This window comes from Lepisosteus oculatus, chromosome 14, assembly GCF_040954835.1.
Source record: "Lepisosteus oculatus isolate fLepOcu1 chromosome 14, fLepOcu1.hap2, whole genome shotgun sequence".
NCBI classification, from domain to species: Eukaryota; Metazoa; Chordata; class Actinopteri; order Semionotiformes; family Lepisosteidae; genus Lepisosteus; species Lepisosteus oculatus.
In genome coordinates this window covers 38,539,904-38,555,775 of record NC_090709.1, presented here as the reverse complement: position 1 = coordinate 38,555,775, position 15,872 = coordinate 38,539,904, and the positions used below count along the sequence as shown (strand labels likewise).

Here is a 15,872-nt window from a genome sequence, read left to right as displayed (position 1 = left end):
CTGACTGTCTGACTGTGTGTCTGTGTGTGTGTGTCTGACTGACTGTGTGTGTGTGTCTGACTGACTGTGTGTCTCTGTGTGTGTCTGTCTGTGTGTCTGTGTGTGTGTGTCTGACTGACTGACTGTGTGTGTGTGTCTGACTGACTGTGTGTCTCTGTGTGTGTGTGTCTGTGTGTGTGTGTCTGACTGATTTTGTGTGTGTCTGACTGACTGTCTGTGTGTGTGTCTGTGTGTGTGTGTCTGTCTGTGTGTCTGTGTGTGTGTGTCTGTCTGTCTGTTTGTCTCTCTCTCTGTCTCCCTGTCTCTCAGACAGCCTGTCTCACCCCCGCCCGTCTCTCTCTCCCTCAGAGCCCCCCGCCCTGCTCCTCTCCCCCTCCCCTCTCTGGGCTCTCCCGGGCCACTCGGCGCCGGTCCAGTGTGAGGCCAGCGGCTTCTTCCCGCTGGCGCTGGAGCTGCAGTGGGAGTTCCTGCCCGCGGGGGGCGCCGGGGAGGCGCTGGCGCTGGAGGGGGCCACAGTGTCGGGCCACAGGCAGGGCCGGGCCGGCACCTTCACCCAGAGCAGCCGGCTGGAGCTCGACCTGGGCAGACTCCGCCTGGAGCACGGCGGGCAGCTGGTGTGCGTGGCCAAACACGAGGGGGGCACACGCCGGGCCGGCGTGACCCTGAACATCGCAGGTACCCATTAACACCCTCCTTAACGAGCCAGCACGACCCTGAACATCGCAGGTACCGATTAACACCCTCCTTAACGAGCCAGTGTGACCCTGAACATCGCAGGTACCGATTAACACCCTCCTTAACGAGCCAGTGTGCCCCTGAGCATCGCAGGTACCGATTAACACCCTCCTTAACGAGCCAGTGTGCCCCTGAACATCGCAGGTACCGATTAACACCCTCCTTAACGAGCCAGTGTGCCCCTGAACATCGCAGGTACCCATTAACACCCTCCTTAACGAGCCAGTGTGACCCTGAACATCGCAGGTACCGATTAACACCTTCCTTAACGAGCCAGTGTGCCCCTGAACATCGCAGGTACCGATTAACACCCTCCTTAACGAGCCAGTGTGCCCCTGAACATCGCAGGTACTGATTAACACCCTCCTTAACGAGCCAGCGTTACCCTGAACATCGCAGGTACTGATTAACACCCTCCTTAACGAGCCAGCATGACCCTGAACATCGCAGGTACTGATTAACACCCTCCTTAACGAGCCAGTGTGCCCCTGAACATCGCAGGTACCGATTAACACCCTCCTTAACGAGCCAGCATGACCCTGAACATCGCAGGTACCGATTAACACCCTCCTTAACGAGCCAGTGTGACCCTGAACATCGCAGGTACTGATTAACACCCTCCTTAACGAGCCAGTGTGACCCTGAACATCGCAGGTACCGATTAACACCCTCCTTAACGAGCCAGTGTGACCCTGAGCATCGCAGGTACCGATTAACACCCTCCTTAACGAGCCAGTGTGCCCCTGAGCATCGCAGGTACCGATTAACACCCTCCTTAACGAGCCAGTGTGCCCCTGAGCATCGCAGGTACTGATTAACACCCTCCTTAACGAGCCAGTGTGACCCTGAGCATCGCAGGTACCGATTAATACCCTCCTTAATGAGCCAGTGTGCCCCTGAACATCGCAGGTACCGATTAACACCCTCCTTAACGAGCCAGCATGACCCTGAACATCGCAGGTACCGATTAACACCCTCCTTAACGAGCCAGTGTGCCCCTGAACATCGCAGGTACCGATTAATACCCTCCTTAATGAGCCAGTGTGCCCCTGAACATCGCAGGTACCGATTAACACCCTCCTTAACGAGCCAGCATGACCCTGAACATCGCAGGTACCGATTAACACCCTTCTTAACGAGCCAGCATGACCCTGAACATCGCAGGTACCGATTAACACCCTCCTTAATGAGCCAGTGCGACCCTGAATGTCCTTGTTCCTGCTGTGGTTAACTGCCCACTCTGTGAGCGAGTCACACTCTCACAGCGCCCCCTGCCTGTCGGTGTGAGTCAGTGAGTGAGTGTTGGGGTGCGAGAGGCCCTCACGGCGCCCCCTGCCTGTCGGTGTGAATCAGTGAGTCAGTGTTGGGGTGCGAGAGGCCCTCACAGCGCCCCCTGCCTGTCGGTGTGAGTCAGTGAGTGAGTGTTGGGGTGCGAGAGGCCCTCACGGCGCCCCCTGCCTGTCGGTGTGAATCAGTGAGTCAGTGTTGGGGTGCGAGAGGCCCTCACAGCGCCCCCTGCCTGTCAGTGTGAGTCAGTGAGTCAGTGAGTGAGTGTTGGGGTGCGAGAGGCCCTCACAGCGCCCCCTGCCTGTCTCCGCAGGTGTCGGCGGCCCCACAGTGGAGGACTCCATGGCCATGGTGGCTGTGGCCCTGCTGCTGTACGGCCTCATCAAGATCGTCAGCTGGACCCTGAAGACCACAGGTCTTTATCGGCTCGTTATCCATCGCCTTGTCATTCCCAGTGTGTGTGACCTCATTCACACTGTCCCAGTGTGTGTGTGTGACCTCATTCACACTGTCCCAGTGTGTGTGACTTCATTCACACTGTCCCAGTATGAGTGTGTGTGACCTCATTCACACTGCCCCAGTGTGTGTGTGTGACCTCATTCACACTGTCCCAGTGTGTGTTTGTGACATCATTCACACTGTCCCAGTGTGAGTGTGTGACCTCATTCACACTGTCCCAGTATGAGTGTGTGTGACCTCATTAACACTGTCCCAGTGTGTGTGTGTGACCTCATTCACACTGTCCCAGTATGAGTGTGTGTGAACTCATTCACACTGTCCCAGTGTGTGTGTGACCTCATTCACACTGTCCCAGTATGAGTGTGTGTGACCTCATTCACACTGTCCCAGTGTGTGTGACCTCATTAACACTGTCCCAGTGTGTGTGACCTCATTAACACTGTCCCAGTGTGTGTGTGTGACCTCATTCACACTGCCCCAGTGTGTGTGTGGGTGACCTCATTAACACTTTCCCAGTATGAGTGTGTGTGACATCATTAACACTGTCCCAGTGCGTGTGACCTCATTCACACTGTCCCAGTGTGTGTGACATCATTCACACTGTCCCAGTATGAGTGTGTGTGACCTCATTAACACTGTCCCAGTGTGTGTGACCTCATTCACACTGTCCCAGTATGAGTGTGTGTGACATCATTAATACTGTCCCAGTGTGTGTGTGATGTCAGAGGTGTCTGGGCAGCGGTGAGCCTCAGGGCAGCCCTGTGTCTCTGCTGGTGCTGACTGTGTGTCTGTCTGTCTGTCCACAGACTCCAGTGTCCCAGAGGAGCCGGAGAAGGTAAGACTGACTCTCACACGCTCGCTCACTCCCTCTCTCACTCTCCTCTCACCCCTCTGTCTCACCCCTCTCTCTCACTCCCTCTCTCCTCTCACCCCTCTGTCTCACCCCTCTTTCTCACTCCCTCTCTCCTCCCACCTCTCTGTCTCACCCCTCTCTCTCACTCTCCTCTCACCTCTCTGTCCCACCCCCTCTCTCACCCTCTCACTCCTGTCCAGCCTCAGTGTCTCCTCACCTCTGTCTCACTCTCTCTCAGAAGCAGGAGTGATCGCAGGCGGACAGACTCCTCTCTCCAGGTGAGTGAGTCACACACACACTCACACTGCCTTAAAACACACACTCACACTGCCTTACAACACACACACTCCTCACACACACACTCACACTGCCTTAAAACACACACAGTCCTCACACACACACTCACACTGCTTTAAAACACACACACTCCTCACACACACACTCACACTGCCTTACAACACACACACTCCTCACACAAACACTCACACTGCCTTAAAACACACACTCCTCACACTGCCTTAAAACACACACTCCTCACACATACACACTGCTTTAAAACACACACACTCCTCACACATACACACTGCTTTAAAACACACACACTCCTCACACATACACTCACACTGCTTTAAAACACACACACTCCTCACACTGCCTTAAAACACACACACTCCTCACACATACACACTGCTTTAAAACACACACACTCCTCACACACACACTCACACTGCTTTAAAACACACACACTCCTCACACTGCCTTAAAACACACACACTCCTCACACATACACACTGCTTTAAAACACACACACTCCTCACACACACACTGCCTTAAAACACACACACTCCTCGCACACCTCCTGATCACACGAGCAGAGCCGTCGTCACCATCGTCATCGTCACCCCACGGCTGGCCCGGTGTCCTCTCACCTGCCCCGCCTCTCTCGGTCTCTCTCCTCCCAGACCTTCCAGAGGAGAACGCCAGGCTGGTCTCACTCTCCGGGGAGAGTGTGTCTCACACTGACTGGAGTGCGTCTACAGAGTGTGAGAGAGTGAGAGAGTGTCTACAGAGTGTGAGAGAGTGAGAGTGTATAGTGTGAGAGAGTGTCTACAGAGTGTGAGAGAGTGAGAGTGTATAGTGTGAGAGAGTGTCTACATTGTGTGAGAGAGTGAGAGTGTATAGTGTGAGAGAGTGAGAGAGTGTACAGTGTGTGTGAGAGTGTATAGTGTGAGAGAGTGAGAGAGTGTACAGTGTGTGTGAGAGAGTGAATCGTTTTGTTTCAGTATGACAGTATATGCAGAACGGACTGTTCCATTTCTTGTGTGCGCGGGGGGGAGCTGTACTGTGACAGCAGGCAGGGATGTTCCTGAAAACAATCGCTGTATCTCTCCAGCCTCTCAACATGCGCTCTAGACAGTCAAGGCAAGAGCACAGTTTCACGCTGAGAAACGCCCCTCACCCATACCGCTCCGGTGTTGCACTAGACTGTGAACATCCCTCCTGCTCTGGCGGTCGTGGGCAGGTCCGCCAGCGCGCCTCAGCTCAGCTCAGCTCAGCTCAGCTCAGCTCCGGCCTGCGTCGGTGGTGATCTCCGGCCTGCAGCTGTCGCCTCCGATCGAGACCGTGCGTCACCAGGGGGGGACTGTTTTCGAGGGGAACTGTAGTTCCCGGCAGCCGGTTGTCGGGGGGACAGGGCTGAGGTGACGCGCGCGCTCTCTCTCTCTCTCATCAGAGGTCCAGTGTAATTAACCCTTCCTGCTGTGTCCTTGGCTTCGCAATGTCACGGGATTTTGGTTTTGCTTGCCGAGCGAGTGGTCTAATAAAGGTTTTATTCTTTGATCCGAGTCCCGCGCCCTCTGTCTGTGCAGTTTGGAGTCCCCTTCACAGTGGCTGTTGCTGCTGTACTGGCGCCAGCCGAGCCCAGGTCAATTACACGGGCCTGAGGGACCGACAGGCGTCAAGCGGCCTGCCTGGTTTGGGCCGCCGGGCTCGATTCTGGAACGGGAGACCTTCCCTGTGGAGTCTGCGCGTTCCCCTCGGAGGGTCCCTGACTCACTGGACACGCTGAGTGGGTAAACCTGGTGTCTCCGAACTCGTGCCTGGAATTCAGGAAGATTGAAAAACGGGAACAGATTTAAAAATAAAAAAAATAATTTTAAGATCCACCACGGACCTGAAATCAGACAACTCCTTAAGCTGTACGGCAAAGGGAGCCGCCATGTCCGGTTACGGCACGACGTGACCTCTGACCCGTTCCGGCGACGTTGCTCCTGCGCCGTCATCCTTTGTGCCTCCAGCCTCCGCCTCCCCCCCTCCTGCCCACCAATCAGCGGCGGCGTTACTGCGGCGCGGCCAATGGCATCGCGCCGTGCTGCGGGGCGGCGGAGTTCAGAGGCCGGAGACGAAGCGGGTAAGTAGTTTTCCTGGGAGTCCGGGTGGCTCTGTTTTTATTTTTTATTCTTTATTCTGCCGCGCCCCCCGCCTCCTGCCCCCCCTCCCCCCCCGGGTCTCGCCGCGGCTCGGTTCGGAGAGGAGACGGGAGACGGCGCAGGGGGCGGCCGCTCTGGGTCTCTGCTTTTATAAAATAATAAAACTGAAACTGAGACCCGTGAGCGAGCGAGCGAGCGAGAGAGAGGTGTGTTGGGGAAGCGAAGCTCGGGCGTCGGTCTGGTGACCCCGGGTGGGACAGTCCCAGCCCGGTTCTGGCCCGGGGGTCCCCGCCAGGCGCCGATCCATCCCCCGGTCCCGGCCCGGTCCTGCCCGCTCGCCTGTCTCGGGAGTAGCTGGGCCCTCTGCCGGTCCCGGTTCTGCTCCACTGCGCTCCAGGCTGGGGGAGGGTGGTGGGTGCGGATGACAGGCGGAACCGGGCCGCTGCCGGAACAGGACTGAGTCCTGGGGTGTCTCTGGGGTCCCCTGTGTGTGATCTCCCTGTTGGGGGTACACTGTCAGGACCGGACTGCTGCTCCTGGTCCAGGAGAGAGGAGGGCAGATCGGAGGGTGTGATTCTGGGGTGTCTCTGGGGTCCCCTGTGTGTGTTCTCAGTGTCGGGGGGAGAGAGGGGGGTGTGATTCTGGGGTATCTCTGGGGTCCCCTGTGTGTGTTCTCAGTGTCGGGGGGAGACAGGAGGGTGTGATTCTGGGGTCCTCTGTGTGTATTCTCAGTGTCGGGGGGAAAGAGGAGGGTGTGATTCTGGGGTGTCTCTGGGGTCCCCTGTGTGTGTTCTCAGTATCGGGCGGGGAAGAGAGGAGGGTGTGATTCTGGGGTGTCTCTGGGGTCCCCTGTGTGTGTTCTCAGTATCGGGGTGGGGAAGAGAGTAGGGTGTGATTCTGGGGTGTTTCTGGGGTCCCCTGTGAGTGTTTTCAGTGTCAGGGGGGAAGAGAGGAGGGTGTGATTCTGGGGTGTCTCTGGGGTCCCCTGTGTGTGTTCTCAGTGTCAGAGGGGAGACAGGAGGGTGTGATTCTGGGGTGTCTCTGGGGTCCCCTGTGTGTGTTCTCAGTGTTGGGGGGTGAGAGGAGGGTGTGATTCTGGGGTGTCTCTGGGGTCCCCTGTGTGTGTTCTCAGTGTTGGGGAGCGGGGGGCTCAGTTAGTGCCCCCAGTCCGGCGCCGGGCTGTACCAGGAGGGCCGGTTCTGATCTCAGCAGTTACTCAGCTCTCCCAGGCGGGGCTCTGACCCGGGACCTGTCTCCTCCCTCTCTCCAGCCCCCGTCCGGACCGGTCCAGATCGCCATGGCGACGGTGGACAGCATCGTGATCCTGGATGACGACGAGGAGGAAGAGGAGGAAGAGCAGGAGCGGCCTCAGCACCCCGCCCCCTCGCCGCCCCTCGAACCCGGGCCCTCCCACATCACGCACTCGCCCTTCGACGCCCGAGAGAGAGGCAGCAACACCACACGGCTGGAGAACAACCAGCTTTTCTCTGAGGTCAGAGACTGTCCACCTCCCCTCCCTCTCTCAGTGCAGAGTGTCCAGTCAGTGTGTCTGTATGAACCCCTCTCTCAGTGCAGTGTTCATGTACTGGAGTGTCCAGTCAGTGTGTCTGTATGAACCCCTCTCTCTCTCAGTGCAGTGTTCATGTACTGGAGTGTCCAGTCAGTGTGTGTGTATGAACCCCTCTCTCTCAGTGCAGTGTTCATGTACTGGAGTGTCCAGTCAGTGTGTGTGTGTGTGAACCCCTCTCTCTCTCAGTGCAGTGTTCATGTACTGGAGTGTCCAGTCAGTGTGTGTGTATGAACCCCTCTCTCTCTCAGTGCAGTGTTCATGTACTGGAGTGTCCAGTCAGTGTGTCTGTGTGAACCCCTCTCTCTCTCAGTGCAGTGTTCATGTACTGGAGTGTCCAGTCAGTGTGTGTGTATGAACCCCTCTCTCTCTCAGTGCAGTGTTCATGTACTGGAGTGTCCAGTCAGTGTGTGTGTGTGAACCCCTCTCTCTCTCAGTGCAGTGTTAATGTACTGGAGTGTCCAGTCAGTGTGTGTGTGAACCCCTCTCTCTCTCAGTGCAGTGTTCATGTACTGGAGTGTCCAGTCAGTGTGTCTGTATGAACCCCTCTCTCTCTCAGTGCAGTGTTCATGTACTGGAGTGTCCAGTCAGTGTGTCTGTATGAACCCCTCTCTCTCTCTCTCAGTTTGTAGAGTACTGCTCCAGTCTGACCCGAGACAACCCGGAAGTGATCCCCTACCTGTTGTCCAAGCACTCCAAGGCCAGCCCGGACTTCCTGGGCTCGGTCGAGTTCCGGAACCGGCTGGGCCGCTGCCTGACCCGGGTCCAGAGCAAGCGGGCCAAGACCTACGTGTACATCAACGAGCTGTGCACCGTCCTGAAGCAGCACAGCGCCTCCCGCAGGCGCCCGGCCCTGCTGCGGCCCGCGCAGACGCCCGCGCAGACGCCCGCCGCGCCGGGCGCCGAGGAGCGCGCAGAGGGAGCGCCGCTGGAGCAGCAGGAGCCCCCTGGGCAGCCGGCTCGGCCCAGGGCTTCCAGGAGACAGGTGAGCGCAGAGAGAGGGAGACAGGTGAGCTCAGAGAGGGGGAGACAGGTGAGCTCTGAGAGAGAGACAGGTGAGCGCAGGGAGAGAGGGAGACAGGTGAGCGCCCTAACCCCTAACCCTAGAGGGGGAGACAGGTGAGCGCAGGGAGAGAGAGAGACAGGTGAGCGCCGAGAGAGGGAGACAGGTGAGCGCAGAGAGGGGGAGACAGGTGAGCTCTGAGAGAGAGACAGGTGAGCGCAGGGAGAGAGGGGGACAGGTGAGCGCAGGGAGAGAGGGAGACAGTTGAGCGCAGAGAGGGGAGAGGGAGACAGGTGAGCTCCGAGAGAGAGAGAGAGGGGAGAGGGAGTCAGGTGAGCCCCGAGAGAGGGAGACAGGTGAGCTCAGAGAGAGAGACGGGTATCTAGAGAACCTGCTCAAGGTGTGACTGTGTTACAGATCAGGTATCTGGAGAACCTGTTGAAGGTGTATGACGAGGAGATCCGACGACTGCAGGAGAAAGACCTGAGTCTGGAGGAGCTGGAGGATGAGGATTCGAGCTACATCCAGGAGCATCGTCTGAAACGCAAGGTGAGAGAGAGGGGTTCATACACACACACTGACTGGACACTCCAGTACATGAACACTGCACTGAGAGAGAGACGGGTTCATACACACACACTGACTGGACACTCCAGTACATGAACACTGCACTGAGAGAGAGGGGTTCACACAGACACACTGACTGGACACTCCAGTACATGAACACTGCACTGAGAGAGAGAGAGGGGTTAATACAGACACACTGACTGGACACTCCAGTACATGAACACTGCACTGAGAGAGAGAGGGGTTCATACAGACACACTGACTGGACACTCCAGTACATGAACACTGCACTGAGAGAGAGAGGGGTTCACACAGACACACTGACTGGACACTCCAGTACATGAACACTGCACTGAGAGAGAGAGGGGTTCACACAGACACACTGACTGGACACTCCAGTACATGAACACTGCACTGAGAGAGAGGGGTTCACACAGACACACTGACTGGACACTCCAGTACATGAACACTGCACTGAGAGAGAGAGGGGTTCATACACACACACTGACTGGACACTCCAGTACATGAACACTGCACTGAGAGAGAGAGGGGTTCATACACACACACTGACTGGACACTCCAGTACATGAACACTGCACTGAGAGAGAGAGGGGTTCACACAGACACACTGACTGGACACTCCAGTACATGAACACTGCACTGAGAGAGAGGGGTTCACACAGACACACTGACTGGACACTCCAGTACATGAACACTGCACTGAGAGAGAGAGGGGTTCATACAGACACACTGACTGGACACTCCAGTACATGAACACTGCACTGAGAGAGAGAGGGGTTCATACACACACACTGACTGGACACTCCAGTACATGAACACTGCACTGAGAGAGAGAGGGGTTCATACACACACACTGACTGGACACTCCAGTACATGAACACTGCACTGAGAGAGAGAGGGGTTCACACAGACACACTGACTGGACACTCCAGTACATGAACACTGCACTGAGAGAGAGGGGTTCACACAGACACACTGACTGGACACTCCAGTACATGAACACTGCACTGAGAGAGAGGTTGGTTTTATGGCAGTAACTTATTTTTAAGTAGCAGTCTTGATGGCGAGTTGGGTTGTCGTTACTGTGCTTTTACGGCTCTCCACTGCAGTGTTGTTGTTGAGGGGATGAAGAGGAGAGTGGTCTTGTCTGTTTCAGATGATGAAGATCTACGATAAGCTCTGTGACATTAAGGGCTGCAGCAACCTGACGGGCAGAGTGATTGAGCAGAGGATCCCCTACAACGGCACGCGCTACCCCGAGATCAACCGCAAGGTGACGCCCCAGAATAACTGTTCTATCACCTTAATAAGTACCACTGTACTAGCGCATCACAGCTGCGCCATGGCAACTGACTGTACTACTGTATCACACTGGCACCATGGTAACAGACTATACTACCGCATCACACCAGCGCCATGGTAACAGACTGTACTACCGCATCACACCAGCGCCATGGTAACAGACTGTACTACCGCATCACACCAGCGCCATGGTAGCAGACTGTACTACGACATCACACCAGTGCTGTGGTAACAGACTGTACTACCGCATCACAGCAGCGCCATGGCAACTGACTGTACTACTGTATCACACCGGCGCCATGGTAACAGACTGTACTACCGCATCACACCAGTGCCGTGGTAACAGACTGTACTACCGCATCACACCAGCGCCACGGTAACAGACTGTACTACCGCATCACAACAGCGCCATGGTAGAAGACTGTATTACTGTATCACACCGGCGCCATGGTAACCAACTATACTACCGCATCACACCAGCGCCATGGTAACCGACTGTACTACTGTATCACACTGGTGCCATGTTAAACGACTGTACTGCCTCATCACATGGGCGCCATGGTAACCGACTGTACTACCACATCACATGGGCGTCATGGTAACTGGCTGTACTGCCTCATCACATGGGCGCCATGGTAACCGACGGTACTACCGCATCAAACCGATGCCATGGTAACAGACTCCTCTCTCCCCTCTCCCTCCCGCTCAGATCGACAAGTTCATTAACTCCCAGGAGTCCCGGCTGTGCCCCCCGGACTACAGCGACATCCTGCGGGTGGTGAGGCGGGCCGACGAGCGCCACGGCCTGGGCCTGAGCCGGCGCCAGCTGACCCAGATCGCGCAGGACGCCTTCCGCGACACCGGCAACAGCCTGCAGGAGCGCCGCCACCTGGACATGGTCTACAACTTCGGCTCGCACCTGACCGACGGATACCAGCCCGGTGAGGGGCCCCGCCGCAGCCCGGCGGGGGGGGGGGGCGATGTGCGCCCCCTGTGTGCGGGGTCGAGCTGCCGGCACCTGCGCCTCCTCAACCCGGGGACAGGCGCTCGGTTGGCCACCGCTCTGCCCCCAGGGCCTGCTGGGAAGTGTAGTTCAGGAGGCCCTGGGGCCGGGACAGTCCGCAGGCCCGAGGAGGAAGGCGGTACCCCCCGCTCCCTGCGACCCGTACAGCCATCCTGTGTTCCTCCACACGCCTCGGCACACCCTGGAACACCACTGAATACGAGCTGGAGTGGCTCAGCGCTCTGGAACTGGCTTCACCCCGCGGCTCCCAGCTGGCAGACCACTGGAGCCCAGCAGGGGGAGCCTGGCCAGTGCCTGGAGGGGAGACTCCTGGGAGAGGTGTGAGTGGGGCCAGCAGGGGGCGCTCTCACCCAGCTCACAGCCCCACTGGAGCCCAGCAGGGGGAGCCTGGTCAGTACCTGGAGGGGAGACTCCTGGGAGAGCTGTGAGTGGGGCCAGCAGGGGCCGCTCTCACCCAGCTCACAGCCCCCTGGAGCCCAGCAGGGGGAGCCTGGCCAGGACCTGGAGGGGAGACTCCTGGGAGAGGTGTTAGTGGGGCCAGCAGGGGGCGCTCTCACCCTGCGGTCAGTGTGGGGCCTGATGCCCCAGTATAGCAACGGGGACACTAGACTGTAGGTTTTAAATTTCACCTCTCTCCTCCCCTCGTCCAGCCACCGACCCCGCCCTCGCTGACCCCACCCTGGACCGCCGGCTCCGCACCAACCGGACAGTCGCCCTGATCAGCCTGGACGACGTCATCTCCAAGTACTCCCAGCTGCAGGACGAGGCGGAGGAGGAGGAGCGCAGGAGGCGCCAGGAGAAGGACAAGCAGGCAGAGGAGTCGGGAGCAGAGGTCTGTTCTCACACCGACCCTCACACAGACCCCAGAGACACCCCTCACACAGAGAGAGGAGTCCAGACCCTCACACAGACCCCAGAGACACTCCTCACACAGAGAGAGGAGTCCAGACCCTCACACAGACCCCAGAGACACTCCTCACACAGAGAGAGGAGTCCAGACCCTCACACAGACCCCAGAGACACCCCTCACACAGAGAGAGGAGTCCAGACCCTCACACAGACCCCAGTGACACTCCTCACACAGAGAGAGGAGTCCAGACCCTCACACAGACCCCAGAGACACCCCTCACACAGAGAGAGGAGTCCAGACCCTCACACAGACCCCAGAGACACTCCTCACACAGAGAGAGGAGTCCAGACCCTCACACAGACCCCAGAGACACCCCTCACACAGAGAGAGGAGTCCGGACCCTCACACAGACCCCAGAGACACTCCTCACACAGAGAGAGGAGTCCAGACCCTCACACAGACCCCAGAGACACTCCTCACACAGAGAGAGGAGTCCAGACCCTCACACAGACCCCAGAGACACTCCTCACACAGAGAGAGGAGTCCAGACCCTCACACAGACCCCAGAGACACTCCTCACGCAGAGAGAGGAGCACAGACCCTCACACAGACCCCAGAGACACTCCTCACGCAGAGAGAGGAGCACAGACCCTCACACAGACCCCAGAGACACTCCTCACACAGAGAGAGGAGCACAGACCCTCACACAGACCCCAGAGACACTCCTCACACAGAGAGAGGAGTCCAGACCCTCACACAGACCCCAGAGACACTCCTCACACAGAGAGAGGAGCACAGACCCTCACACAGACCCCAGAGACACTCCTCACACAGAGAGAGGAGTCCAGACCCTCACACAGACCCCAGAGACACTCCTCACACAGAGAGAGGAGTCCAGACCCTCACACAGACCCCAGAGACACTCCTCACACAGAGAGAGGAGTCCAGACCCTCACACAGACCCCAGAGACACTCCTCACACAGAGAGAGGAGTCCAGACCCTCACACAGACCCCAGAGACACCCCTCACACAGAGAGAGGAGTCCAGACCCTCACACAGACCCCAGAGACACTCCTCACGCAGAGAGAGGAGTCCAGACCCTCACACAGACCCCAGAGACACTCCTCACACAGAGAGAGGAGTCCAGACCCTCACACAGACCCCAGAGACACTCCTCACGCAGAGAGAGGAGTCCAGACCCTCACACAGACCCCAGTGACACTCCTCACGCAGAGAGAGGAGTCCAGACCCTCACACAGACCCCAGAGACACCCCTCACGCAGAGAGAGGAGTCCAGACCCTCACACAGACCCCAGAGACACTCCTCACGCAGAGAGAGGAGTCCAGACCCTCACACAGACCCCAGAGACACTCCTCACGCAGAGAGAGGAGTCCAGACCCTCACACAGACCCCAGAGACACTCCTCACGCAGAGAGAGGAGTCCAGACCCTCACACAGACCCCAGAGACACTCCTCACGCAGAGAGAGGAGTCCAGACCCTCACACAGACCCCAGAGACACTCCTCACGCAGAGAGAGGAGTCCAGCCCCTCACACAGACCCCAGAGACACTCCTCACGCAGAGAGAGGAGTCCAGCCCCTCACACAGACCCCAGAGACACTCCTCACGCAGAGAGAGGAGTCCAGCCCCTCACACAGATCCCAGAGACACTCCTCACACAGAGAGAGGAGTCCAGCCCCTCACACAGACCCCAGAGACACTCCTCACACTCCTCTCCCTCTCCGTTTTCCAGAATCCGTCTCAGGCAGCGGAAGACTCGGGCCAAGGAAAGGCCAAGGAAAGGATTGAGGGAGAGGCCGAGCTGGAGGAGGAGGAAGAAGAGGAGGAGGAAGAAGAGGAGGAGGAGGAGGAGGAGGAGGAAGAAGAAGAGGAGCTATCCTCTGACCCCGACATCGAGGAGGAGCTGCAGGCGAGCGAGCAGCAGGGGGCAGGTGAGAGAGGGAGATACGGGGGGGGACAGGACAGACACCCTCGCAGGCCTGGCGCCTCCTGGTTAATCCAGCTCTTCTCTGCCCCAGACGACGACGAGGATGAGGAAGACGGCGGTGAGGGGGGCGCGCCTGTGGCCGGGGGCGGGACTTCCTGCTCGGAGCAGGAAGAGGAAGCGGGCAGCGGCGCCGAGGACGGCCAATCGGTGAGCAGCCGGCAGGAAGAGGCTGCAGCAGAGAGCCCGCCCTCCCGGCCCAGGGGGCGGAGCTCCGGCGGCCCCGCCCCCGCCCCCAGCCCGGGCCAATCGGGCCCCGCCGTGCCCTCGGAAGGGGGCGGGTCCCCAGGGAGCGACGGCGCTGAGGTGCCGCCGGCCTCCCCCAGTCGGGGCTCTGCCCCGCCCAGCCCCGCGGCCCTCCGCGGCCGGGCCCGACCGGACCGGCAGCCCACTCCTCCTCGCCCTCCTCGGTCCCCTTCCAGCCCGACCGCGGCCGAGGGCCTCCCGACACTCGTCTGCTCTCAGCCTGACTGCCAGAGCCCGCCCCCGTCGCCCCCCTCGGCCAATCGGTCATCCCCGAAGGGCCCGCCCCCCTCGGCCAATCGCCCGTCCCCCGAGGGCCCATCCCCGCCGTCCCCCCGGCCAATCGCCCGTCCCCGGAGGGCCCGCCCCCGCCGTCCCCCCCGGCCAATCGCACGTCCCTGGAGAGCCCGCCCCCTTCCCCGCCGGCCAATCGGACGTCCCCGAGCCGCCGGAAGAGGAAGAGGAGGGCCAGCAGCGTCTCCGGGCGGGCGGGTCCGGAGCTGAACGGCGCCGTGAAGGAGGAGGAGGAGGAAGACAGGAGGTCAGTCCGGGCGGAGGGGGGAGTATCGATCCTGTACTGATGGGTACCGCGCGGGTGTTGATCTGATATTCATCTTGTGTTGATGGGGTATTTGCCGGATATTAATGGGATATTTGTGAGGTATTGATGGGGTATTGACGGGGTATTGACAGGGTATTGATGAGGTATTACCCAGGTATTGACGGGGTATTCACAGTGTATTGACAGGGCATGGGCGTGGTATTAATGTGGTATTGGCCAGGTATTGATGAGGTATTGCCCAGGTATTGACGGGGTATTCACAGTGTATTGACAGGGCATGGGCGTGGTATTAATGTGGTATTGGCCAGGTATTGATGGGGTATTGCCCAGATATTGATGGGGTGTTCACAGGGTATTAATGGGATATTGACGGGGTATCGCGCAGGTATTGACGGGGTATCGCCGTGGTATTGACGGGGTATCAGGCAGGTATTGACAGGGTATTGGGCAGGTATTGACGGGGTATCGGTGTGGTATTGACGGGGTATGGGGCAGGTATTGACGGGGTATCAGGCAGGTATTGACGGGGTATGGGGCAGGTATTGATGGGGTATCGGTGTGGTATTGATGGGTGCCTGTCGTGTCTCAGCAGTGACATCTCCCTGGACATGGGTGTGTGCAGCAGCAGCCCCCTGCAGGCCGACTCCACCCGAGTCGAGTCCCCCTCCCTGGAGCTGGTGTCCAGCTCCCAGCCCAGCCCCCCGCACAAGCGGAGCAAGGTAGGGGCGTGTCTGTGCGCTGGCTCCCTGTCTCCTTACTCTCTCTGTGTGCTGGCTCCCTGTCTGCTTACTCTCTCTGTGCGCTGGCTCCCTGTCTGCTTACTCAACTCTGTGCGCTGGCTCCCTGTCTCCTTACTCAACTCTGTGCGCTGGCTCCCTGTCTGCTTACTCAACTCTGTGCGCTGGCTCCCTGTCTCCTTACTCAACTCTGTGCGCTGGCTCCCTGTCTGCTTACTCTCCCTGT

The 15,872-nt window shown here is 58.5% G+C and overlaps 3 protein-coding genes across 6 annotated transcripts in view; 2 read left to right on the top strand and 1 right to left on the bottom strand.

Moving 5' to 3' along the window:
* The window catches only part of tapbp.1 (TAP binding protein (tapasin), tandem duplicate 1), a 9,988-nt gene extending 4,815 nt beyond the window's left edge, over nt 1-5,173 (top strand). Inside the window, exons 5-9 of one of the 2 annotated variants that reach the window (XM_069199004.1) lie at nt 349-675; nt 2,336-2,437; nt 3,288-3,316; nt 3,573-3,612; nt 4,728-5,173. In XM_069199004.1, the coding sequence (XP_069055105.1) occupies nt 349-675; nt 2,336-2,437; nt 3,288-3,316; nt 3,573-3,584 (470 nt within the window). In that variant the 3' untranslated portion in view covers nt 3,585-3,612; nt 4,728-5,173. Of the gene's footprint in view, nt 1-348; nt 676-2,335; nt 2,438-3,287; nt 3,317-3,572; nt 3,613-4,296; nt 4,466-4,727 lie in introns of those variants that run through there. The other variant, XM_069199003.1, reaches the window with a different exon arrangement.
* Nucleotides 1-6,180, bottom strand: part of psmb12 (proteasome 20S subunit beta 12) — an 88,981-nt gene extending 82,801 nt beyond the window's left edge. The window contains exon 1 of the mRNA XM_069199020.1: nt 6,176-6,180. The gene's annotated coding sequence lies outside the window, so the exon portion shown is untranslated. The remainder of the gene's footprint in view (nt 1-6,175) is intronic.
* Nucleotides 5,659-15,589, top strand: daxx (death-domain associated protein). Of its 3 annotated transcripts, none has more exons than XM_069198980.1 (10): nt 5,659-5,744; nt 7,034-7,255; nt 7,956-8,315; nt 8,751-8,882; nt 10,078-10,194; nt 10,933-11,164; nt 11,898-12,079; nt 13,853-14,051; nt 14,139-14,888; nt 15,502-15,589. In XM_069198980.1, exons 2-9 carry the CDS (start codon nt 7,061-7,063, stop codon nt 14,849-14,851), a joined length of 2,130 nt encoding a protein of 709 aa, XP_069055081.1. In that variant the 5' UTR covers nt 5,659-5,744; nt 7,034-7,060; the 3' UTR covers nt 14,852-14,888; nt 15,502-15,589. The 3 variants fall into 3 exon arrangements, with proteins under 3 accessions (XP_069055081.1, XP_069055079.1, XP_069055080.1); XM_069198978.1 differs by having other exon boundaries at nt 15,499-15,586; XM_069198979.1 differs by lacking the exon at nt 5,659-5,744 and adding an exon at nt 5,856-5,901 and having other exon boundaries at nt 15,499-15,586.
* The last annotated feature ends 283 nt before the right edge of the window (nt 15,590-15,872 follow it).

What these genes read in the sequence shown, in the direction of transcription:
- daxx (XM_069198980.1), top strand. Translation starts at nt 7,061, where the DNA reads ATGGCGACGGTGGACAGCATCGTGATCCTGGATGACGACGAGGAGGAA. An exon ending in ACCCCGAGATCAACCGCAAG is followed by an intron (nt 10,195 to 10,932) that starts GTGACGCCCCAG and finishes CCTCCCGCTCAG; the next exon opens with ATCGACAAGTTCATTAACTC. An exon ending in GACCGACGGATACCAGCCCG is followed by an intron (nt 11,165 to 11,897) that starts GTGAGGGGCCCC and finishes CCCCTCGTCCAG; the next exon opens with CCACCGACCCCGCCCTCGCT.